This window comes from Mytilus galloprovincialis, chromosome 6, assembly GCF_965363235.1.
Source record: "Mytilus galloprovincialis chromosome 6, xbMytGall1.hap1.1, whole genome shotgun sequence".
NCBI classification, from domain to species: Eukaryota; Metazoa; Mollusca; class Bivalvia; order Mytilida; family Mytilidae; genus Mytilus; species Mytilus galloprovincialis.
The window spans coordinates 79,697,773-79,723,810 of NC_134843.1; the positions used below are offsets into that span (position 1 = coordinate 79,697,773).

General features: G+C 31.9%; 2 protein-coding genes and 1 long non-coding RNA gene across 4 annotated transcripts; 2 read left to right on the forward strand and 1 right to left on the reverse strand.

Annotated features, from left to right (window-relative positions):
* Positions 1-245: 245 nt before the first annotated feature.
* LOC143080452 (uncharacterized) lies at positions 246-4,118 on the reverse strand. The gene is made up of 3 exons (XR_012979717.1): positions 4,025-4,118; positions 1,697-1,840; positions 246-930 (listed from the first exon to the last, which is right to left on the reverse strand). It is a non-coding gene; the product is annotated as an uncharacterized LOC143080452 (long non-coding RNA).
* Positions 4,119-4,145: 27 nt separating this feature from the next.
* LOC143080451 (uncharacterized) lies at positions 4,146-13,039 on the forward strand. The gene is made up of 6 exons (XM_076256304.1): positions 4,146-4,292; positions 5,704-5,881; positions 7,325-7,496; positions 8,644-8,767; positions 9,751-9,879; positions 12,054-13,039. Exons 1-6 carry the CDS (start codon positions 4,258-4,260, stop codon positions 12,385-12,387), a joined length of 972 nt encoding a protein of 323 aa, XP_076112419.1. The 5' UTR covers positions 4,146-4,257; the 3' UTR covers positions 12,388-13,039.
* Positions 13,040-17,248: 4,209 nt separating this feature from the next.
* Positions 17,249-24,779, forward strand: LOC143080453 (oncoprotein-induced transcript 3 protein-like). 2 transcript variants are annotated; one of them, XM_076256306.1, is made up of 5 exons: positions 17,249-17,269; positions 20,599-20,797; positions 21,467-22,753; positions 23,367-23,617; positions 24,192-24,779. In XM_076256306.1, exons 3-5 carry the CDS (start codon positions 21,882-21,884, stop codon positions 24,314-24,316), a joined length of 1,248 nt encoding a protein of 415 aa, XP_076112421.1. In that variant the 5' UTR covers positions 17,249-17,269; positions 20,599-20,797; positions 21,467-21,881; the 3' UTR covers positions 24,317-24,779. The 2 variants fall into 2 exon arrangements, with proteins under 2 accessions (XP_076112421.1, XP_076112420.1); XM_076256305.1 differs by lacking the exon at positions 17,249-17,269 and adding an exon at positions 20,332-20,471.
* The last annotated feature ends 1,259 nt before the right edge of the window (positions 24,780-26,038 follow it).

Sequence of the window (26,038 nt, forward strand, 5' to 3'; positions counted from 1 at the left end):
CCTCTAGTTTTTTTATTGTTCTTTGTATTTATAACACTTCACCCTTTTAATAAGCTCTCAATTTTCAAATATTTAGGCCTCGAGCATCATTGAAGAGACATTGATTGTTGAAATTCACATCTGGTGCAAATCAATTAATAGCATTTAAGTTATTATAGACTACATTATACTATTGTCGACAATGACAAGTGTGCACATTACATGTCAAGCTTCAAACTGACAAGAGTCTCAAAACAAGTTGTGAATAACTTTCAAATTTGTATTTTTAAAACCATAATATTTATTTAAATTTATTAATACAATGCACTATAAAATTCATTTATCTTTATTGGGGAAGTTTGTATCTTCTTTGCTCAGAAATTTCTTATGTCCATATATTTCATTGTAGAACTGTGATGAAGAAAAATCCATTATTGAAAGTACAAATGGTCTATCCTTTATTTTAAGGTTCCCTTTAATATAGTTGTGATGTATTTTATCTCTGTACTTCCAATCATTCCTAACGATGTTTTCAAGCCGGAAAGTAAATTTCTCCTGTAAGAAAAACCACTTAGGTCGAACACCTACGTATAAATCAGTTTTCAAATTTTTATATATTCTCAGCATCGTACATCGATTAATTACTAATAAACAACCAATACATAAGCCGATACAAGATGTGACTCCGAAGAAGAATGCAGGCTGATCCGTAACTGTTTTGATCAATCCACCATAAGTATATACACCTCCTGCTATTATCAACAGACTTGGAAATATCATAAGAAAATATTGTTTAAGTCCTTCTCCATTTGTGTTGCAGTATATTAATGTAAAATCCTCTGGCAGTTTGTCATTATCAATTCTGTTGAATGGGTTTTTTGGAAACATGCGAGCACATCTCTTTTGGGTTAACTGAGTTCCTTCACTGGGAATAACCAAATCAGAAAGATTCTGAAATGATAGAAAAGTACTGTGATTATAATGATGCAATTCATCAGATATCACAATTATATGTACTCTTCCTTTAAATTATATTATGACCTTAAGAACTTAATTTTGAGTGTAGTGTATTGATAGTATGCTGTCACAGTTATTATAAGTTCACACACTCAAATCTTGAGGGACTGCAGGTAGATTTTTTTCCTCATGGAATATTCATTTGCACCTTTTGAAAGTATTCCTTTTTTTGAAGCTTTTGTATACATTTTTTTTTGGCATTTTGTTGTGCAATATATTAATTTTTTATCAATTTTTGGACAAGGTATTTTTTCTTATCAGTTCATTCCAGTACAGAACATTTATACCCTCTTAGTATAAACGGATAACTAAGAGGGTAAAATTCTGAATTTCAAAAGGAGTTTAAGACACAATTTGAAAATTAGTCAGAGCCGATCAATTCAACATGCTCTGTATAGTTAGTGCAATTTATACAAAAGTAAATCATTAAGAAAAGAAAATAAGTTCAAAAAAGAGGGATATTTTACTGAATTACATTGTGCAGGTATACATTTGGACATTACTCATTCAGATCTCACATTGTTTGAAGGAAGTAGATAAATAATAGGATTTCCATGGCCAGTAACTGCTCGTTGCAAATGCAGAGTTGATAAGTGCTTTGGGTCATCGCTAATTTTATAAGATTTATTGACATATGGGCACAATTGATGAACGTTTGATTTTTTAGGGTCTTGCTACCCTGAATTAACCAAAAAATTACCCAGTTTACAGCACAGCAGGTATTTCTTAATCTACCAAATCCTGCCTGCCTCATACATCTCAACAGTGATAATGCCATACTGTTACTAAGGAAACGTCATCAACATTTATTCTTTGGTTCCCAATGTAGTATACATGTACATGTCTAAAAAATAAATAATTATTTTTTCATATTTCATGTATTTTGTCCTTAATTAACATCATAAAGTTTGATTTAACAGATTCTTGTCAAATTTAAGAACAGTCTTAGGTTTGATTGAGGACAATATAACTCTTGATTATTGTTTATTTTTTTATTTTTTTATTGTTTAGAGTGTGTTTGATACATTGACAATTCAGTTGATAAGTAAACGTAGCTGCTTAACCACTAAATGACAGTGCTGCATGACAAGGTTGGTTCTAGATGCACCTGGTATACATTATATAGTGGATACTAAGACAATAAAATTGTTAGTAAGACTGGCATGTCATCCTCATGCCTGAAGAAGAAGGATCTTATAATGTGACCAGACTGCAGCAGGCAAAGGAACTTTTCTAAGTGGCATGCCAAGAAGCACCTAGTACCAAATAGAAAAACAGAAAGTATACAAGTTTAAGTGAGGAAATCCAATGAAAAATTCTCCTCAGTATACATTATTATTTTTACAAATGGGCATGCATCTTAAATCAAAATATTTTTCATGTTCTAATTGAATATGTTCAAGAGGGTAGTTAGAAATGGGGTACCTTCATGACGAATAACAGTAAAAATTCTTGCCAAATGACGTTAACAGTAATCTTTGGTGCATAACACATTCTTTTAGACGATAAAAAAAATCAATTGATTATGACAGTTTCACTAAATAGCGACAAGAAGCGTCAAAAAGCGACAAGAAAACATTTTTTTTTTTATTTAAAATTACTTATTCCAAATAAATGTTAAGTGAATATGCAAAAGAAAACAATTTAGTGACAAGAAAGCTAATATTGATAGAAAAAAAATTGAAACATTTATTTACATGATATACATTTATCATTTATTATGTTTAACAGCAAGTATTAGGTTTACCCTGTCGTATTATGATATTACTTTTACTTGTATTTTAGGACAATGATATATTTATCTTATAATTTGTTTTTTAAAACTCTCTTTGTACAATATATAATAAACTTGCAGAAAATGCAGACACAAAATGAAATCAGTGTGAAATACAAAGAACTGCAATCAAACAACAGGAAAAGAAAATTAAAATGTGAATATTTTCATCATTTTATTTTGTGTATTGCCTTATTAAACGATATTTATCATGTTTATGCATATTGATTGAAGATTAGAGGAAATTAATGACAATCTTGAGTTTTCAACAGGTGTTCACTATTTACAATGATTGTATATTCTGGCGCGTGTAATTGTATAGTCTGACGCATGTACAAAGTTGATAGTGTTAATTGGATGTTATTGTAGCAATAAAACAAGGAACACTCAACAAGGAACACGCTCCTCGTTAATATAAACTACACAATCCCTTTCTTCCTCACAAATGTTTAATTTCTTCATCTATCAATATACATTGTAATAAAAAAATTATCAATTTATTTCTGCTCGTATATATATATAAAAAAAGCATATTTCTTTATATTTAATAAAAAAAAAATGTTTCTTTTTGCTAAATAATCTTCTTGTCGCTTCTTAACGCTTCTTGTCGCTAATTAGTGACACTCGATTTTGACACATCATGTTAATTTTTTTCCAAAAATGACACTAACAATAATCATGATAATTATTTGAGACCTCTGACGAATCTCGATTAGCATATTTTGACGAATCACGGTAAAATTTTAACCAATTTGACAATACCGGTAGCCGAAAAATGACCATTTGACGCTAGTCAAAATAATTATGACGTCTTGGAAGGCTATTTTAAATTTTTGCTTTGACGCCTTCCTGCATCGATGTAAGGCGTCAAAGAAAAAAAATATAATAGCCTTTCAAGACGTCATTATTATTTGGACTAGTTTGACGAGGGTGGTAAAGGGTTATTTTCGAAAGGAATTACTACCCTCACAATTATAACAAATGGACAAAAACGGCTGTATTTACACACCAAAAACTACTCTGAGTACAGACTAACCTGTGCAATTTAGAAAGTTTTAGCCTGGCATCTACTAGATATGTAAAAGTTAAATTCACTTTGTGTTCCAGAAAGATAAAATCTTTTTTGGATTTTGAAACTTAAATGTTTAATATGATCATGTCTTCAGATTACTTATCATGCAAAGGATGATTTTTCGGTTGCATTTGTGTTTTTTGCAATAGAAAGTTAATTGCTTAATTTTCTTAATACGATACCAAAGCTGTTCTATTTCTTTAACCCTTTCCTCATGTCAAAAGTTTGGGTTTATCTAGCGACAGGGAAGAGAAACGAATAAGAAGATTTAGAAAAAAATACCGGATTTTTTAATTCCGATTTTGTTATGGACTTTAGAATCTAAATTTGACCTTTCGGAGTGCTTGGAAACTGTAAACAATTGAATTTTCCAGTTTTCTTACGAGATTCGTTTATTTGTCCCATACATAACAAAATGGTATTAAAGAAAAAGAAAGGAGGAAAGAAAAAGTAAAGTTTATGTTATGATGTTTTATATATTTTTTGGTAGATGTTTTTTTGGGTGGAGTAAAAAGCATTTTCCATGATAAACATAATAAAAATTTTGCAATTGTGAATTGATGGGGATTCAGATTTGAAATATAATATTATTGGAATGCTTAGTCATTGTTGTGACTTACCTCCAAATAAAAATAAATTAGGATATGTAGGATACAATTATGCCATAACCATTTAATGTAAATGTGTTTGTGCTAATAAATATTGTCTATAAAGAGGATGGTAAAGGGTTATTTTCGTGCAACATGATCGCCGTTTTTTATTTCACGTTCAACGTGTTTTTACTTTTTTATTTGACTTTCAGTCGTGCAAGACAGGTGCCTCGTTCAACGTGTTTTGCTTATTTAATTTTACGTACATCGTGATTGTCAAATGCTTATTTTGCGTGCTCCGTATTTTTCAAATAATATTTTATCAAACACTTTGCAGGAATCGTCAAGAAATACTTTTTTAAAAGCCGTAAACCATTTATATCATAAATGTGTATACTAAATCGGAAATATCAAGTAAAACAGAGAGTTTATATATACAAGAAGACAGTGACTCAGTCACAAAAGGTTCACATCAAAGTCTTTGTTTTTTCGTGCAACATGACATGACAGAAATTATTTCACGTTCAACATGAAATTATGTCTTATTTCACGTTTTTTCCGTGCAAGCACCCCCCTTTACCACCCTCTATAAACATTTTTAGATGTATTTAAGAATTTGAATGCTTCATTTTGTAAATTAATTGGTTGTATAAAAGCATTGATTGTAATTTTTTCTTTTTTGGTTGCTAGACAGAGTTTCAATAATTGTACTAGAGAAATAATTTGATTTAGAATTGATATCGGAATCTTAATATATATGAGATCCCCCATACTTAAAACTCCATTCATTGTATATTGAACCAACACTAAGACTCCGGAAGTGGATACCTTGGTAGATAACTGGTATATTTTAGAGCATAATTTATGTGGCAAATCACAGAGAAGTTCCTTTCTTGGGACACAGCTGGGCAATTTACATGTACATGTGTTAGGGCCAAACAAGTTGTTTTAAATCTTTTTTGATAATTAGCGTATTTTTTCTTTAGAATTATTACTTTTTGAATAGAGTTTCTGATATTTTTTGCAAATTCTTAGGATTTGTTCTTTGTCCTATTCAAATAAGAGAATTTTTTACATTGAAGAGAAGAAATTGGTTTTGTGTTTGCAATAACATGATTTCCCCCGAAGATTGCAACTAAAAAAAAGGGTGTTACAACTTATTTCATGTTGTTGGATTGCTGCCTTACTGAAATAAACATCATATCTTTATTTCTCTCCGTCAAATTCTGTATTTAGAGCTGTACCTGTAATAAAGCATTTTTTAATTATAGGAAGTTAACGTCAGGAAAGTCAATAGAAAAAGATGAGCCAGGAGAAATTGATCCTGGTACTTTGATTTCTGTTACAAATCCTGATGGTACTGTTGATCTAAAAGAAAAAGATGGAGGCAAGAAAAAGAAAAAGGGCAAAAAGAAAAAGAAGAAAGTATCTTTGGCTGATAAGAAGTTGGTAAGATACATGTTCATCTAGAAATTAAATATGTACTTACAAATCTTGAAGAAAGATCAAGGATACTTTTGGGAGGGGGGGTAAAAATAATGCCACAAGCTTAATAAGTCCATTTGCCTACATCTTAATTAGGGTCCCGCCAAAGGCGGTCCCCTATAGTGATCAGTCTGTCCGTCCGTCCGTCTGTCCGTCCGTCCGTCCGTCTGTCCGTCCGTCCGTAACACTTTGTGTCCGCTCCATATCTAGAGAACCATTATGATTTCATACTTTATACTTTACATGTTTATTAACCACCACCAGAGGGCGTGTCATGATGTATGTTCAACTTCCTAGGTCAAAGGTCAAGGTCAAAAAACTTTGGTTTCAGTTGACAACCCTGTGTCCTGTGGTGAAGATCGTGTCCGCTCTATATCTTGAGAACCGTTATGATTTCAAAGTTTATACTTGACATGTATATGAACCAACACCAGAGGGTGTGTCATAATTTATGAACGACTGCCTAGGGCATAGTTCAAGGTCAAAAACTTTGGTTTCAGTTGACAACCCCATGTCCTATGGTAAAGATTGTGTCCGCTCTATATCTTGAGAACCGTTATCATTTCAAAGTTTATACTTGACATGTATATAAACCAACACCAAAGGGTGTGTCATAATTTATGTGCAACTTCCTAGGTCAAAGGTCAAGGTCAAAAACTTTGGTTTCAGTTGACAACCCCATGTCCTATGGTAAAGATCGTGTCTGCTCTATATCTTGAGAACCTTTATCATTTCAAAGTTTATACTTGACATGTTTATAAACCAACACCAAAGGGTGTGTCATAATTTATTTACAACTTCATAGGTCAAAGGTCAAGGTCAAAAACTTTGATTTCAGTTGACAAACCCATGTCCTATGGTAAAGATACAATTTTTTAATGCACATTATTCACAGCAGGGCCCACAGAGATGGCTCCCATCTCAATGATATCTAGTTTAAGTCAGGATACTTGTCAGTGAGGTTCATTTTATAGGTAAAATATCTTAACAATTTTTGTGTTTTGATGTAAAGTATGTTAACTTTATTCAAAGCTTGCTTATCCTTTATTTGATGTAGAGATAAAAAAAAAAATGGTATATTAAAAAAATAATGAAATGTGTGGAACATTAGGTTGTCTATGATACATAAAAGGGATAATAAGAGTTAATAACAGTATTGGACAGTGCAAAATCCACACTTATTATCAACAACTATCTGACTAGGCACACCAGGAACACACATTGTACATGTGATTAGTAATTACACCAGTTTTACATAAGCATGCTCATTTGCCTATATTTACATGTACCAGAATTAAAAACGATAGATGCTAAGACTTTTCCAGTTATTAATTTCTAACAGAGGTTACAGTTGACTTGATCTCAGTAGTATAAACCTGAATACTAATTCTTATTTTAAAATTTTAGGAAAAACTAGAAAAAGAAACAGAAAAGTTAAAAAAGGAAAAACCATCATTTCGTTTATTTATATATGAAATGGACAAATGGTTAAAATCTAATGCAGTAAGAATCCAGCAACTTTTCAAGACATATGATTATGAGGGAGAGTGTATGCTTACTTATGATGAATTTAAGTCAGGTAAGAAAAATAATTTGTTATGGAAAATACAAAAAGTTATAAGTATATAAATAATATTAAAAATGAATTTCAAAAGACAAATTTAAGAATATTGCATATCTTTTTGTCGAGCCTTCGACTTTAGTCGAAAAAGCGAGACTAAGCGATCCTACATTCCGTCGTCGTAGGCGTCCACAAATATTCACTCTGTGGTTAAAGTTTTTGAAATTTTAATAACTTTCTTAAACTATACTGAATTTCTACCAAACTAGGATAGAAGCTTGTTTATGATCATAAGAAAGTATCCAGAAGGAAATTTTGTAAAAATAAAATTCCATTTTTTCCGTATTTTACTTGGACTTAGTTTTTCTGCGAGGAAACATTACATTCACTCTGTGGTTAAAGTTTTTAAAATTTTGATAACTTTCATAAACTATCCTTGATTTGTACCAAACTTGGACAGAAGCTTGTTTATGATCATAAGATAGTATCAAGAAGAAAATTTAGTAAAAATAAATTTCCACTTTTCCGTATTTTATTTATAAATGGACTTAGTTTTTTTGCCAGAAACAAAACATTCACTCTGTGGTTTAAGTTTTTAAAATTTTTAGAATGTTCTTAAACTATCCTAGATTTCTACCAAACTTAGACAAAAGCTTGTTTCTGATCATAAGATATTATTCAGAAGTAAATTTTGTAAAAAAAAAAAATCACTTTTTTCGTATTTTACTTATAAATGGACTTAGTTTTTCTTCCAGTTAACATTACATACAGTCTGCAGTTAAAGTTTATAAAACATTTATTAGATTCATAAACTATCCTGGATTTTTTACCAAACTTGGAAGCTTCTTTCAATCAAAAGACAGTATCGAGAGGGAAATTTTTATTGCTGTTTTTCCTCATTTTTGTTGAGTCTGCGATTAACAGCAAAAGTAGGCGAGACACTGGGCTCCGTGGAACCCTTACAAATTTTTTAATTTGGTAAAACGCTCATTATACTCTTAAAATAATTTGCAAGAATTGTGTATCTGACAGTAATATTTCAGAAAATAAAGAGATAAATGCTTTATATTTTTCATTTTTCCATTATATTTCAAGGAGTTAAAGTTAGGAACAAAGATATTTTTGTAGTTTTACATAGCCATAATTCTGTTTTAATGAATTTCAGGAATGTTTGACTTAGAGATTCCCTGCAGTGAAGTGCAATGTCATCTGTTAGCAAAGTTGTTAGACAATGAAAATAGTGAGGAAATAGACTACACAGAACTACACAAAGGACTTAATTATGCAATGTAGGTTTGAATTAAAAAAAAATGGGATAAACATCAAGAAATATATCAGCACCCTTTTAATGTTGAACATTTGAACAAAAAATTGAACCAATTAACCTGTCAAAATATATTGCTTAGGTTTTGAATCTTACAATGTAGACAAACTTGCATCTTCGAGATGAAAATCTGTTTGTACGTTTATAATATATAAGGGATATTCAAATTCTCCAATAGCTTGAGTCAGATGTTTTTAATGTGACTTCATGTGATATAAATTACCATCTTATCATCAGGTTCAGTGTTGAAAAGCAAAAAAGAAAACACTGGTAAAAATTAAAGGTTGTGTTTTTAAACAAACAAACACACATCATTCTTCTATCAGTCACTGGTGAAAATGAAACAATTGGATTAAAATTTAAGGTGATACCAAACTTTTTGACTAAATTGGTTTGACTTGTTTAATTTTAATAATTTTTTTACTAAATATTAACTTTGATTAAAATTTGTGCACCATTCAGATTGAATTTTAGAACCATTTGTCCAAATTTTACCATTTATGGTGTGACAATACTTTATGGGATGTAGACAACCTGTATCAGGATTTTAAAAGTCACTGAGGTCAAATTTAGGGAAACAGCAGCAAACAATAAACTAGTTGGACAGAATATTTGATTTCTTTAATTTGTTATTTCTTCTGAATCATATGCCCATAATTCATCAAACTTATGTCCAACATTTATTTAACTTAGCTTGAGAATGTCCTTTGTAAAGAACAAGACAACTGTAGGTTTTTTATGGGGTGGGGGTGGGGCGTGGTCAGTATGTTAAAGGTCAATGTCTCTGTATCTATTTTCCTTCATTTAAACTAAACTTGTTGGCAGACCTTACAATCAACACCAAAACTGAAAAAAATAAGAGCCTTTCTCAAAAATCTGTGTCTTATACAGATCAATATAGATTGCAGCATGGCTTATGCACTCATGGTGCTTCTTGTTTTTTTTTAGTGAGGTAGAGGAGATGGAACAAGAAGAAGAAGAAATGGAAAAGGTTTTGGATGTTACAAAGAGAGATTTAGATCATTGTAGATCCTGTAAAATGGCCGTCATACAACCTCCTGGTATACCATTCTGCAGGTAATATTCTCTTATACATGTATATCAGTTTAATCAAAATTGAAAAATAACTTCGGACATACTATTTATTAGAAAGTTTTTCTTCATATCAGTGAAGCCCTAAACAAATTGCTGTTTTACAATAAAACATGTTATTAGTTGGTAAAGGCTGTGCTATAAACATAACTGATCAAATTAAAACTAGATAACTAATAAAGTACTTATTAAATTGAAACTAGCTAACTATTAAAGTACTCATTAAATTGAAACTAGCTAACTATTAAAGTACTCATCTATACTATTAAACGAGAAGACCTCATTTTGGGTGTCGCTTCTCTTCTTTCCACAATAAATTAATCAACACGCCTCTGTGTCCTATAGGTACAGTGTATAGTCGCATTTGTCACCCATTCATATGATTATTCAGATTGAGTTATTTTGGGAGAAAATCGAGAAAAAGGGCATTCGGATATTGTCCCGTCATTGGACAAAATTTTAAGTCAGATTATACTTCCGGTTTGCGTTTTTCTGTATACTTTGAACATACATATACTACGAATAAAGTGTATTTTCAGAATTCTATCTGCTATCATTTTCAAGTTTACTATCCACGGTGGTCACAGAGTTTATTAAATAGAGAGGTTCTGTATACTATATCAATGACCACCATGGATCGATTAGAAAACTTAGAATTGAAAGTAAATACACTTTATTTATATAGTGAATGTTCATAATATACAGATAAGCACTAAAATTATTCATGTGTACTTTTGATACCTTTTCTGAAATTCTCCAGTCATTAAATCTTTTACAAAATTCATTGATTACAAAAAAAAGAAGATGTGGTATGATTGCCATGTTGACAACTCTCCACAAGAGACCAAAATGACACAGAAATTAACAACTATAGGTCATCGTACGGCCTTCAACAACGAGCAAAGACCATACCGCATACTCAGCTTTAAAAGGCACCGAAATGAAAATGTAAAACAATTCAAACGAAAAAACTAGCGGCCTTATTTATGTACAAAAAATGAACGAAAAACAAATATGTAACGCATAAACAAACGACAACCACTGAAGTACAGGCTCCTTACTTAAATGTTCATAACATACTAAATGTATATTCATATTGAAATTGATAGAAAACCACACATTGGGAATTTTGGAAATAAAGGAGGAGGGATTAAAAAAAACATTTTCCTGTCCCCAATAACCTATGATTTATGATAATTTTGCTGAAATTCTCCAGTCATTCAATATTTCACAAAATTCTTCCAACAACACTTTACATACTTTAAACTACGCTCTGAATGCCTGCGATTTCGCGGGTGTGTTCTAGTGAAATTGAAACTAGCTAACTATTAAAGTACTCATTAACTTGAAACTAGCTAACTATTAAAGCACTCATGTAGCTTGGTTATAAATGTTTTCAAAATGGTGTGTTAAGGCGTAGGGCTTTCATGACCTTGCAGTTAGGGTCAACTTTTTCTCTGTGGAACAAAATTCCATTATTCTGTTAATTCATAAGAATTATAACTGATATGTTATAAGACATTTAACCTTTGAATAGTCTATTCTACACACAATTACATATGAAAGGAAATTAGACAAACTGGAATAAATAAAATGAATCAGTTTGTTTCTGATTTATGTTCCAAATATATACAGACTGTAAAAATCAAATATTTCAATGTCTTACTGGTTTTGGAAACTTTAATGGAATAATAACTCATTTGAATTTGAAAACACAAAAGTGTTGTTGGTATATTTCAATAACCAAGAAATTTCTTTCTTCAATAGTCATATTAAAGAAAACCAAATTATACTTCAACATCTAAATGAATACTTCTCTTCAAAATAAATAAGAAATATTGCTGACTTATCTCCCTTTATGTGATCAAAGGATGTTTGCTTGCAAAAATTTACAGAATTATCTCCCTTTGACTGATTAAAGTACATTTTTCATTTTGCTTATTAGCGACCATTGGAGACTTCACGGACTTGTTAAACTGATTATTATCATCATAATTGTGGTCTGTTATTAAAAAGAAATTAGATAAGAGAAAAATAATTTGATAGTTCCATACTTTTCAATTCTCCAAATACATATTTTCATCGGCATATATTAATTCAGTCTTAAAAGCATTTAATTAATGACATGCATGATATGATATAATATTTATCTTTTTCAGGGATGTTTCAATTAATCTTATTTGCATAACCTTCAAGAATACATCAAAACATCCTTCACATATAAACGTGACTGCTAATGGTTACACAACAATATACAGTCTAATCCAGATGATTATACAAGACACAGGTATTGCATCTACTAAACTGTCAATATTCCGGGATGACAGGCGAGTCGCTGAATCTAGGATCGAAGAGGATACGGAGCTGAGGGAATTATGGGGAGACACAATGGATGAACCTGACGAAATAGACTTATATTACGACTATCGAGTGGAATTTACAGAGTGCCCTATATTACTCTGTGATTATTATTTTGTTGATCTTGATAATTGAAAACCAAAAATAATTCCAAGCATTCAATTCTAAACTAGTTGAACATATTTACATAAATAATTAAAGAAAAGAGTGAACATTTTTGAAGAGTTAAATAAAGATTAAAGTCAAAAGAAGATATTTGTTAGGATAATGATTACCAAATGTGATATTTTATAATGCAGTTAAGTGTATTATAAAGCTTTTTTATATTCAATCAGACATTTGCAATTGTTTAATGGCCTTAGTACTTGTTGTTCATAAATGTAATCAGATGCAAAAGTGTATGTGTTAAAAAAACAAAAAGAATGTATTCTGATGAAAGGGGGTTAGGTTAAAATAAAATGAATGTAGTTAGATGTAAAGGACGATGTGTAAATATATATAAAAGAATCTTGTGCTTTATTGAAAACTATTAAAACTAAAGAATATACAAATTTTGTAGATAATAGTTCAAGATGGCTGACAGAAAGATATAAATAGAATGAAATTTGAATACTATCTTTGCAAACATACTGATTTTTTCAACATTTCTGTATTCATTTTCATTAGAAACATGTGACACCACCTGTATATTATAGAGAGTATATGTTTGTTTTTATTTATGAGTGGAGATATTTTAATGTTATTTGTTTAAAATATTTAAGTAAAATGTCATATTCACAGTATATAAGTTGTTTTTGTATGCCCATCTAGGCCAGACTAGGGGCATTATGTTTTTCTGTCTGTTCATCCCTCCATCTGTCTGTCCATACGTCTGTACGTCCCAAAGTTGGTTTCCGTTCTCTAACTTCAGTTTGCCTCAACCCAGATGTTATGAAACTTATACACAATACTCACTACCACAAAACTCAGATCAAGTACACATTTGGGTAGGGTCCCTTTTACTGTTCTTCAGTTATTGTCCCTTAATAACTTTACAGGATATGCAAGCATAGGCATCATCTGTATCCCATGGACACAATCCTCATTTATTTGCCTAAACTTAAGTCACAAGATTAACTTATATACGAAGCTTGTAAGTTGTTTTTAAACAATATTTATTGGCAATGACTGGCCAAACAAAAAGGTACAAGCTAATGGTCAAACAAACAGATTCCAGCTAATGATCAAACAAAAAGAATAACAACTGATGGTCAAACAAAAAAAACACCTATCGATGGTCAAATAAAAAGATACCAGCTAAAAATCAAACAAAAAGATACCAGCTAATGGTCAAACAGAAAGGATAACAACTGATGGTCAAACAAAAAGATACCAGCTAAATATCAAACAAAAAGGATAACAACTGATGGTCAAACAAAAAGATACCAGCTGATGATCAAACAAAAATACCAAATGATGGTCAAACAAAAAAATACCACCTGATGGTCAAACAAACAAATATTAGCTGATAGCCAAAAAAAAGAAAAGCTAATGGTCAAACAAACAGATACCAGCTGATGGTCAAACAAAAAGATACCAGCTTATGGTCAAACAAACAAAATACCATTTGCTGGTCATGGTCAAGCAAAAATACCAGCTGAGCTTGATGGTCAAACAAAAAGATACCAGCTGATTGCAAAAAAATAGATACCAGCTGTTGGCCAAACAAACAGATACCAGCTGATGGTCAAACAAAAAGATACCAGCTGATGGTCAAACAAAAATATATCAGCTGATGGTCAGACAAAAGATACCAGCTGATGGTAAAACAAACAGATACCATCTGATGGTCAAACAAAAAGACACCAGCTGATGGTCAAACAAAAGATACCAGATAATGGTCAAATAAACAGATACCAGCTGATGGTCAAACAAAGAGATACCAGCTGATGGTCAAATAAACAGATACCAGATGATAGTCAAACAAAAAGATATCAGCTGATGGTCAGACAAAGAGATACCAGCTGATGGTCAAACAAACAGATACCAGCTGATAGTCAAACAAAAAGATACCAGCTGGTGGTCAAACAAACAGATACCAGCTGATGGTCAAACAAAAAGATACCAGCTGATGGTCATACAAAAATATATCAGCTGATGGTCAGACAAAAGATACCAGCTGATGGTCAAACAAACAGATACCAGCTGATGGTCAAACAAAAAGACACCAGCTGATGGTCAAACAAAAAGATACCAGATGATGGTCAAATAAACAGATACCAGCTGATGGTCAAACAAAAAGATACCAGATGGTGACCAAACAAACAAAATACCAGCTGATGGCTGAACAAGCTGATGGTCAAACAAAAAAGATACTAACTGATGGTCAAACAAACAGATACCAGTTGATGGTCAAACAAAAAAATACCAGCTGATGGTCAAACAAACAGATACCAGCTGATGGTCAAACAAACAGATACCAGCTGATGGTCAAACAAACAGACACCAGATGATGGTCAAACAAAAAGATACCAGCTGATGGTCAAACAAACAGATACCAGCTGATGATCAAACAAAAAAATACCAGCTGATGGTCAAACAAACAGATACCACCTGGTGGTCAAACAAAAAAATACCAGCTGGTGGCCAAACAAAAATATATCAGCTGATGGCCAAACAAAAAAATACCAGCTGATGGTCAAAAAAACAAAATACCAGCTGATGGTCAAACAAAAAAATACCAGCTGATGGTCAAATAAACAGATACCAGCTGATGGCCAAACAAACAAAATACCAGCTGATGGCTGAACAAACAGATACCAGCTGATGGTCAAACATAAAGATACTAACTGATGGTCAAACAAAAAGATACCAGCTGATGGTCAAACAAAACATTACCAGCTGATGGTCAAACAACCAGATACCAGCTGATGGTCAAACAAAAAGATACCAGCTGATGGTCAAACAAAAAGATATCAGCTGATGGTCAGACAAAGAGATACCAGCTGATGGTCAAACAAAAAGATACCAGCTGATGGTCATACCAACAAAATACCAACTGATGGTCAAACAAACAGATACCAGCTGATGGCCAAACAAACAAAATACCAGCTGATGGTCAAACAAACAGATACCAGATGATGGTCAAACAAAAAGTTACCAGCTGATGGTCAAACAAACAGATACCAGCTGATGGTCAAACAAAAAGATACTAAATGATGGTCAAACAAAAAGATACCAGCTGATGGTCAAACAAAACATTACCAGCTGATGGACAAACAAACAGATACCAGCTGATGGGCAAACAAAAAGATACCAGCTGATGGTCAAACAAAAAGATACCTACTGATGGTCAAACAAAAAGATATCAGCTGATGGTCAGACAAAGAGATACCACCTGATGGTCAAACAAACAGATACCAGCTGATAGTCAAACAAAAAGATACCAGCTGATGGTCAAACAAACAGATACCAGCTGATGGTCAAACAAAAAGATACCAGCTGATGGTCATACAAAAAGATACTAGCTGATGGTCAAACAAAAAGATACCAGCTGATGGCCAAATAAACAAAATACCAGCTGATGGCTGAACAAACAGATACCAGCTGATGGTTAAACAAACAAATATTAGCTGATGGCCAAACAAATAAAATACCAGCTGATTGTCAAACAAACAAATATTAGCTGATGGCCAAACAATCAAAATACCAGCTGATGGTCAAACAAACAAATATTAGCTGATGGTCATACAAACAAAATACCAACTGATGGTCAAACAAACAGATACCAGCTGATGGCCAAACAAACAAAATACCAGCTGATGGTCAAACAAACAGATACCAGATGATGGTCATACAAAAAGATACCAGCTGATGGTAAAAAAAACAGATACCAGCTGATGTACAAACAAAAAATACCAGCTGATGGTCAAACAAACAGATACCACCTGGTGGTCAAACAAAAAAATACCATCTGGTGGTCAAACAAATATATATCAGCTGATAGCTAAACAAAAAAAAATACCAGCTGATGGTCAAACAAACAAATATTAGCTGATGGCCAAACAAACAAAATACCAGCTGATGGTCAAACAAACAGATACCAGCTGAACTAAACTAGATACGATGACGACCCTGAATGACACGTAATTTACTGTCTTCTGCACTACTAATATATACCCCGGTACAATTACCCTGATTGACACTATACTGGCCGTCTTCTACAATAGGTAAATAAGCCTTAATATCAAACAACTGACAGTCCTCTGCAGTAGATGAGCAGTAGATACAATTACCCTGATTGGCACACTACTACTGACCTCCTACAAGAGAGAATTACCCTGAATAACAAATAACACTGTTCTTAGCAACACACAGTTACCCTGATTGACACATAACCAACTGTCATCTACACTAGCTACAACTACCCTGATTGACAAATAACCAACTTTTCTACATTAGATATCATTATCCCGATAAACAAATATCAGACTGTACTCTACATTAGATATCGTTACCGTGAATATCACATAACCATATGTCCTTTGCAGTAGATAAGCCTGAATATCATATAATTGACAGTCCTCTACACTAGATACCCTGATTTATTATCATTATTTAAGTATTGCCATAGCAACAGTTTGAAGTGTTTTTATGCAATCTAGCCATTAAAAACTCCTGAACTGTTTTTAAGCCGATATTGATATAATATGGTAAAGACTTACAAAAACAGAACGAAATTAACAGCTTAAGATAGTCGTATAAATAAAAAAAAAAGAGCAGGAAGCCATTCGGTCATCGTCGTCATAGCACTAGGATAAGTACCGTTAGATCTTTAGATGGGAAAAAAAGTTCCCAGTATCAACATAAAACGAAGTCCTAAAATAGACGCCCCGCATGATTGAAAATTTAACCAAATACTTGACATTTCAGTGTAAGCACTTCCGAAATATAAAGAGTAGGGGAAGTTGTTGAATGGATGGATATTTGTGACATCGTTAGATAGACATTCTTTAACTCAACTTGCTGCAAAGGTGAGGTACGTATATATCTTTTAATGAATTATGTAGGTAACGTGTACCACACCGAATTACAGAAAATGCATGGATTGCTATATTGACGTTGATGACTTCTTCTGTAGGTCAACATTTGGGGTTTTGGGGAGTTTTTGTGTCGGCTTAGGGGTAGGGTTTAGATAGACTGAGATGGTGAAAAAAAGAAAATGTGTTAAATATACAATTTTAAATCAAGATATTAAAAATTTAGAAATGACATTTCAACCTTTAGGTAAACGTTTCGTAAAAATTTGTGTTCTACAAATTAAAAACATTGCAATGGGTAAATTTTCTATAAAGAAAGGTCTATGTGAAAATGTCATCCAATTTTATTTTTTGCATGCGAAGTTAAATATGTGGGCGCTTAAATGCCAGTGTGTACGTGTAATGCGCTTTTGAACATTTGACTTGATGCAGTAATTTGAAAACACAACTTACGGCATGACTTATTCATTGTTACGATTCGTATAAGTACATGTAAGTTGGTTTATTGTTAACGGTACATTATTTCTCAAACTGCTGGTTTTCTTGTTTCAGTTGAATTGCTAGTTTGATGTCGGGACTGCTTTTTTTTTGGCTTACTATACGATATGGAATTTGCTTATTGTTGAAGTTTGTCTTTCTGTTAAATCTAACTATATTGAAGATTGCAGTACTTAATCTATAACTTCCTTCTGATTATTTGTAATGTCTTAATATCAATCCACCATTTTCTACATTTGAAAATGCCTGTACCAAGTCAGGAATATGACAGTTATTGTCCATTCGTTTTTGATGCGTTTTGTTATTTGATTTTGCCATGTGATTATGGACTTTCCGAATTGATTTTCTTCTGAGTTCAGTAATTTTGTGATTTTACTTTTTAATATAGAAATTGTTCGGTAACTATAGAAATCTTTACATTTAAATAATTTACTCATCCCACTGATTCATCATACAAAATTGAATTAAGAATTACATTTCATTTGTACATTGCAATATCCTTAGATACAATGTTTGCCTTGTGAGATAAAAGTTTTTGTTATCTTGGAGACACCTGTTTAAGATAAAATGTCCCTTTATGTTATGTTAAATTTGATAAACCTTTTTCTCGTTTTGAAGACAAAAATTAAATAGGCTTCGACAATGTATACGGTGATTACATTTTAAAAGGTTTATGCTTAAGGGGGCTCGCGGGTATAAATCATTTTTTTTAAATATAGGATTTCGCTATTTTTTTCTTCAAATGAACTATATCATTATACTTAATAGAAAAATAAAGTAAAAAACTGGGGTCACCGTTCATTTAAGCTCACAATGTGCTTTCGAAAGAAGATTACATTTTTGTACAGGTAATTTTTTATGTTGAATAGGAGAAATAAAGATAATATCGGAACTAAATTACTTAAATCGCTTAAATTTTACAATAGTTTAGTTTGAGTACAGCTTATTTGAAAAAAAGTAATAAAAAAGTGATAGGTCACCGATGAGTTAAAAAAGATATTTCAATTTTGATTTTAAAAAAATGGCATGGTTGCAACAAAGGGAGATAATCTTGAGCTTTTTCAATGACATATACATTTTAAATGTCATCTGGATCCAAAACGTATTATTTTTTTGGGGTTGATTTTTGTACCATGAGAGAGTAACAACTATAAAGTTATGAAAAGAATTGTTAAAATTTTTGTACCCTCGAGTCTCCTTAAACATTCTTTTTCGATGGAAACATAAAAAGGGTCAGGTGCCTCTACACTGACGAGGATTGAACTTAATGTGATCTACATATTTATTTCCTGTAGCAATTCAATACATTGTTCTAGTTTCAGAAAAAAATCAGGATTCAGGAAGCTTTAGTATTGTATTTGAGGGTGCGATTGGGGTTTACATGATAGAGAATAATGAGTAAAAAGTGCAAAATAAAGGAGATAAAAATAGACAGAATGAAAAAAAAAGAGAATAATTACGTGCTTACATTCATTACAGGAATAAAGGAAGTTGGCCTTAATATCAAAGAATAGAGAACATGGCATAATAATTAATGAATAAAGAAATAAACGACACCAACCAGACCTTCATAAAAAAAAGTCGCCATCAGAAAATGTAAAAATTCAGCTGTATCTAGGGAAGAAAATATAACACTTCCCTGTTTTACCAAATGAGTTGCTTTTCAATTTCATATTGACACTGACTCATAACCTGTACACCAAAGAATAATTACGTTACGATTAAAAGAGCAAAAATTATATTTTGTATTTGCGTGGTTAACATTCAAAAAACTTTTAAACATAAAGCACAATAACGATCTCACTGACAAATAACTTGATTTTAGCTCATAAGATATACTATAAGATATACACAAAATTAACAACTAGGAACATGATCAGAAAATCGAAACTTTTCGAAATAAACCAACATAACCTAAATTGCCACGATCGGCTCTTGAAAGGAGTGATTGCCATTTAATGACAATTTTTACTATATTTTTTGTTGTTTTGAATACTGGAATTATCTTGAAAACTATAATGATAGATAGAAACTTCAAAAGTACAAAAGAGATCAGTAAGAAAAAAAGACTTACAAATAAGTTCAATGACATAAATTGGCAGCCGGCTATTATAGGAATTATATAAATGATAATTGTTTTACTTCAATTTTGCTTATTACCTTAACAACTATAACAGATACATAGAGAAATTTGAAATAGCAAAAAAAATATTAGCAAGACTTGATCAACTATTATTTCAACATGGCTGAAATAGATTGTCAGTCAACTATAGGAATTATTGCTCTTAAATGTAAATAACAAAAACGACTCTAGTCTATAATTTCACAAACGGTGGCCATTGTTGGAGCGGCACATAGAACAAGTTGACTGAAAGTTAGAGATTCTAAAAATTTGTGGGTTTTCACATACTTTTTGTCTCAAGGATGTCAGCAGGTGCACTTTATGTACTTATGCAAAAATGTGGTAAATCCAATATTTCGCAACATGCATAGAGGTAGAAAAATGTACAAAAAAATATAAAGCTTTCTAATGTAGTTTCGGCACTTGTAACTAGACGCTATAAGGAAGTAGCTTAGATAAGCTATATATAGGGCCCGACACTGTACAAAAAGACACGTAACACGATAAATTAGATATCTTAATCTTAAAAACGATAACACGTTCATGAAAAATATCCAAAGTTTCATGTATTAACATGTAAGGTAAGGGATTTTTTTATGTAAATTTAAGAGACCGACATATGTAACTTAATTGTTTTAAACATGTAACGTTATTCGTCTTATAATTGTTTCTTGTTTTATCTATGCATTTTCTTTTTTACTGTTTTAGATCGGAAAGGTTCATTATTTTTGAATGGCTTGTCCTTTGGAGCAGCAACGAGGAAAATGTTGCGACGAGTTTATTAAATTAAACTGATTCATCAGGATGCTACTTCTGAGCACATCGACAAAATTAAGCAACACGTTGTTAAATATAGGGGATAATTATTGGAAGACTATTCAAAATCGAAACCAAAATTCCATTGAAGGTAAGATTCAATATTTACTAACTGTTCATTATTTGTTTAATGGTTTCCATAGTGGCCTTTGATGCAAAATTTCGTAAACACGAGTCAGTGACAATCACGGTACAATATTATCTTAAATGAAATTTTCAGCAGCATTGTTTAAAACACATTTTTAAAGATTTTATTGGTATTTGAAAAAAGTTGAAGACTGTTCTTAAATCATTGAATTCAATAAAGTTTACTGAGTTTACACAAACGGCTAAACACTTGGAAAATTACCTACATACTTTTCAGCTTCATTTTTACCATACATGCATAACTATATAAAGAGAGCGCTCCAAAAAGATAAAATAAAGAGATGTTGAATGATTTCAAATAGGACAATTACTCAACAAAGTTCAAAGGAAGTAGATGAAAGCAATTAAAGGCAAACGTACGACCTTCAATAGTGAGAAAAACCCATACCGCATTGTCGACTTTTAAAAGGGTAATTTAACAATTTTTCGGTCAAAGAGACTATCATTGAATATCAAAACAATAATTTGGACATAGAATAGTTGTTATGAAGGAACCATGTAAGTAATAAATCGGGTCAATATGATAGCATTACATTTTGAGCCTATTTGAAGCTTTTCTGGAAGCTTGGTTAAAAGTCTTATATTCTGTGTTCTTTCTCTTTTTATGTACCAGTCTAACCCATATGGAAACAGAAATAACTAGCAATAAAAAGGTATAAGTTGTGGCTTATGTGTAATTATTAGTTTTCGAATTTCTTTTGGATAAGATACATGTATCTTTAGGCATCACTAAAATCAGAAACATTAATACCTATATATATATGTCTCTGCTAAAACTGAAGTTCATATACATATTCTTAATTTCGTATTAATGATTATATAATTGGTGTTATTTATCTGAATAGTTTTCAAAAGTTAAAATTTAATGTTTCGAAAATTAGTTTTATTAAACGGTTAAATATTGGAAAAAGAATACATTGACTTTAAGTTTTAAAAGGCTTGCATTCAAACTAATCATGTATGTAAATTCATAATCTTATACTTTCTTTTCTTTTTTATTTCACAAAACGCGAACATTTGAAGAACAGATGAAGAACCAGGAGAGGAACAGAAACAGAGAAGACACAGGAGAGGAACGACATGACATGACTGACAAATTGCGAAGACTCTCACGGGAGAGTCGAAATCACGCGAGACATGATAGGTTCATCCCATTCATCATTCATTATCATCAATCATCTACTAATAATCAGATTTATTTCCAGGTTGTTTTAATCTATAAAGGGTCGTTTACAATTTACTTGACTATGATTTCAGAACCAACTACAGATAGTGTAAGGTGGAACTTGACGTCCGCTGCAGAGCGTCATGATGTCAGTTGTCTGTCCGATTCGATATCCGTGTTCATTCCATCAGATCTATTGTCACACTATCAGACGACATGGCGTGATCCTCACTGCCAAGTACAGGACAATGGTACCCACTATGTGTCCACCATTTCACACACATCATGCGGAACAACCGTGATCTTCACCAAGGATGAAGTCATATTCGAAAATGAACTAATTCTACACAAATCTGGATCACCAAGCAATCAAACTTCAAACGACTCTATCGACTTCGGTAGTTCTGATTCGGAAGTAATTCCGGTGCAGTGTATCTATCCCCGAAGACAAAATATATCAACTTTATACAGACCCGCACAGTCGACAGTAAGGTTCTACGAAAAGCGATATGGGCACATGGACGTTCAACTAGAACAGTACAAATCTGGCATGTTTGTTACCCCTCTTCCAGTCCGTTCCTTCCCAAATGAAGTAGAGATAAACAAGGATATGTATTTCATACTCCATGCAATGCATGTTAATTCGACAGATGTGGCAGTAAAGGTGGACTCGTGTGTGGCAACACCATCAAACATTCCGGCGGATGGTCGAATTTATCAGCTTCTTGACCAAGGGTAAGCTAATAAGATGAACGAAAGTGTTCCCCAATAGGTAATTTTCAACAAAGTTTGAGTGGGACATAATATTTGAAGAACAAAAACCGGAAACTACCTGTTCCATTAAGAGGTGTAATTTATGATGTTGTCTGAATGTATAAAAGTAATCAACGTTTGTTTGTTGATGTTTTGTTTGCAGTCTTACCCAACAAAGGAACGATAAAAATTACACGTCACTAGTAGAACCCGTTGTGTTGTTCCTATAGCTTCAATTCAGTAGTCAACAATAAGTCGCTTTCGGTGATGTCACTATGTGAAATTAAGACTGCGGCATTATTAAAATATTAAAATGACAATTTTAGAGTTCAGCTTTACGTTCTCATGACTATTCAGTTGTTTTTTTTTTTTTTTTACTTTTATGTAAATTACAACTCCGCAATATGTTGAAAGAGCGTTTGTGTGTTTTGAACCTGGAATTCTCTAGATACGTACCTGTTCTCAAGTTACTCGATTTGCAGTTGTGGAAATTATTTTTGGATGAAAAACAATTAGCCACAAAAATGGAGTAAATGCAACCCTTCAAGTATAATTCATTCAATGTATATGTGAATTGTCATCTATTTTATTTCAGTTGTCCAGCATCCCCAGCAGTCAAAGTGTATCCATCGGCATTTGATGAAGTTAGGTTCAGTGTTCGAGCATTTGAATTCCGAACAAGTCCAGGTGGTATTGTGTACATTCACTGCCAAGTTTCAGTTTGTTCTCCTACAAGTCCACAATGTCGGGTTGGATGTGCTCACAGACACCGTCGTGAAGTTTCCACGGAGGACGGCGGCAGTCATCTCGTATCTGGAGGACCGTACTTATTAGTGGCGGATAAAGGTATGCAATTTATAAGGGAACGACAATTAACCTTTATTGGAGGGTGTCATGTTTTTTTTTCTAAAAAAAATATTCTGATTTCAAATATGTTGAAACAATAATAATAATAATAATAATAGTCTTGGTCAAGCAAAGGATAAAATAAATATGCTGAACACCTTTCTTCCCATACTGTAAAGAATTGAATATTGAAAAAAAAATTGATTGAAAAACTAAATAAAGATTTCTGACTCAGACAAAAAATATAACCACCATTGGAGATACATGGTTTGCATTGCGGGTTACTTTTTAAATATGGCTTAAAGCACAACTTACAACAATACATAATGTTACTCCCTAAGTTTAACCTGAATAAAATGAAATCTGGATAATGGACCGCAACCAGACAACAAAAATATAAGACATCAACCGGACAACACACGTTCATACATCGTAAGATCAACATACACGATGTTTTGAAAGTTTCAATTAGTGGCGAAATTAAAAAAAAAATAAAAAAAAAAAATAAACAAGAAATCATTAAAACTTTAAATTCATCAAAACGATCTTATTGAACTTTTAATATGTATTTCAGGTGGGTTGCAAGTATCAACAGTTGTAGCAGGTGTTTGTGCAAGTGTAGCTGTTGTTGCCACTGTCATTGCTATAATAGGATGGAGACGCAAGTCCAGTGCTTCAACTTCCAGTTCCAAATTATAGGGGAAAAAATGACTCGAAATGACCCATATCAGAACAAAACACTTTTTAGTGTGCGTGTGTTTTTTTAATCATAGAACTCCATAATTCAAAAGTAATTAGAATATGCGTGATTATCAATACCAAGAACAAAACATAAATCTTTTATTTGTGCTAAATTATTCGTGATTTTAAATTAATTTCAATCTTTTATAATTAATTAGCTTATTAACCACTATTAATTGATTGAACTAACAAAGCGCTTTTAAAATTGAATATATTCATATAGTTTTTAAATAATGATTTTTTTATATTCAGATAATCTTTAATATAATAATGATTTTATTTTATATTCAGATAATTTTTAATTATGATTTTTTTTTATATATATATTCAGATAATTTTAAAAATGATTTTTTAAAGACTACCAGTAGTACTGTGATTTTGTTCAAAATTGTAAAGAATAAAGAAAGAAATGTTTTCTGAATATTGCATGATACTTTCAAAGAGACAAATACGGTATTTCCTTTATGCATGTTGAAGCCAAAACTGCAAGTTGTGTCAATATTTATATAAAAAAAAGAAGATGCGGTATGATTGCCATTGCATGAGACAACTCTCCACAAAAGACCAAAACGACAAAGAAATGAACATGTATAGGTAACTGTACGGCCTTCAACAATGATTGAAGCCTACAAGTATATCGCATATAGTCAGCTTTAAAAGGTCACGATATGACAAATGTAAAACAATTCAAACTAAAAAACTAATGGCCAAATTAAGGTACAAAATACTGTCCGAACAACAATTATGTAACACAAATATCATGACTTAATCGCTACATAAAAGTTTTTGTCTCAGTATTTTTTTAAGACTCCCGGCCAAAAGAGATGCATGGTAATCTTTCTTAAATCATGTCATTCTGTCTGTCCGTTTGTTTATAATTATTATGTCTGTCGCATCAGCAACTATATATATGACACAAAGGTTCACTTTTCCCGTCATAACGAGAGTCGACATTTTTCAAGTGTCTTCAATGTCAAAAACCTGATTTTATACACTTACTATATATATATCCAATATAAAACGTCATGTAAATAATATGAAATTCTCGAGCAGTTGAATGTTTGATATTTGTCGTAAACTCAGATCACAAAATGCAACTAAAAAAAGGAAACACAATCTGTGAAAATCTGCAACTCGATTGCAAAAGAGCTAATGGATATTTCTTTCTAATAGCGTTGTCTTTTTTACTTATCATTTGTAATAAATGCGTAGTTAATTTTGTTATGTGATGAAGTAAACACTGTGTTTTCTTTTAAAATGATGCACGGTTTCTATTGAAAAATGTTCATTTTGCATACATAAAAATTAAAATCACAAAAATACTGAACTCCGATGATAATTAAAAACGGAAAGTTTTTACATAATCAAATGGCAGAATCACAAGCTCAAACGAATGGAAAACAACTGTCATATTCCTGACACTTGGCACAGTCATATTCTTATTTAGAAAATGGTGAATAAACCTGGTTTTATAACTAGCTAAACCTCTCACTTGTATGACAGTCGCATTATATTGACAATGATGTGTGAACAAAACAGACAGACATAATTGGTAAAAATGTCAAAAATAGGGCACAGCAGTCAACATTGTGTTATAATCTTAATAACTAAAAAAAAAACCAACATCCAAATATATAACAAAGATGAACACTGAAAAGGTTTATGGAGAAAGCACTTAGT

What these genes read in the sequence shown, in the direction of transcription:
- LOC143080451 (XM_076256304.1), top strand. Translation starts at nt 4,258, where the DNA reads ATGGTATTAAAGAAAAAGAAAGGAGGAAAGAAAAA. An exon ending in AAGAAAGGAGGAAAGAAAAA is followed by an intron (nt 4,293 to 5,703) that starts GTAAAGTTTATG and finishes TTTTAATTATAG; the next exon opens with GAAGTTAACGTCAGGAAAGT. An exon ending in TTATGATGAATTTAAGTCAG is followed by an intron (nt 7,497 to 8,643) that starts GTAAGAAAAATA and finishes AATGAATTTCAG; the next exon opens with GAATGTTTGACTTAGAGATT.
- LOC143080453 (XM_076256306.1), top strand. Translation starts at nt 21,882, where the DNA reads ATGAAGAACCAGGAGAGGAACAGAAACAGAGAAGACACAGGAGAGGAA. An exon ending in TATCAGCTTCTTGACCAAGG is followed by an intron (nt 22,754 to 23,366) that starts GTAAGCTAATAA and finishes ATTTTATTTCAG; the next exon opens with TTGTCCAGCATCCCCAGCAG. An exon ending in CTTATTAGTGGCGGATAAAG is followed by an intron (nt 23,618 to 24,191) that starts GTATGCAATTTA and finishes TATGTATTTCAG; the next exon opens with GTGGGTTGCAAGTATCAACA.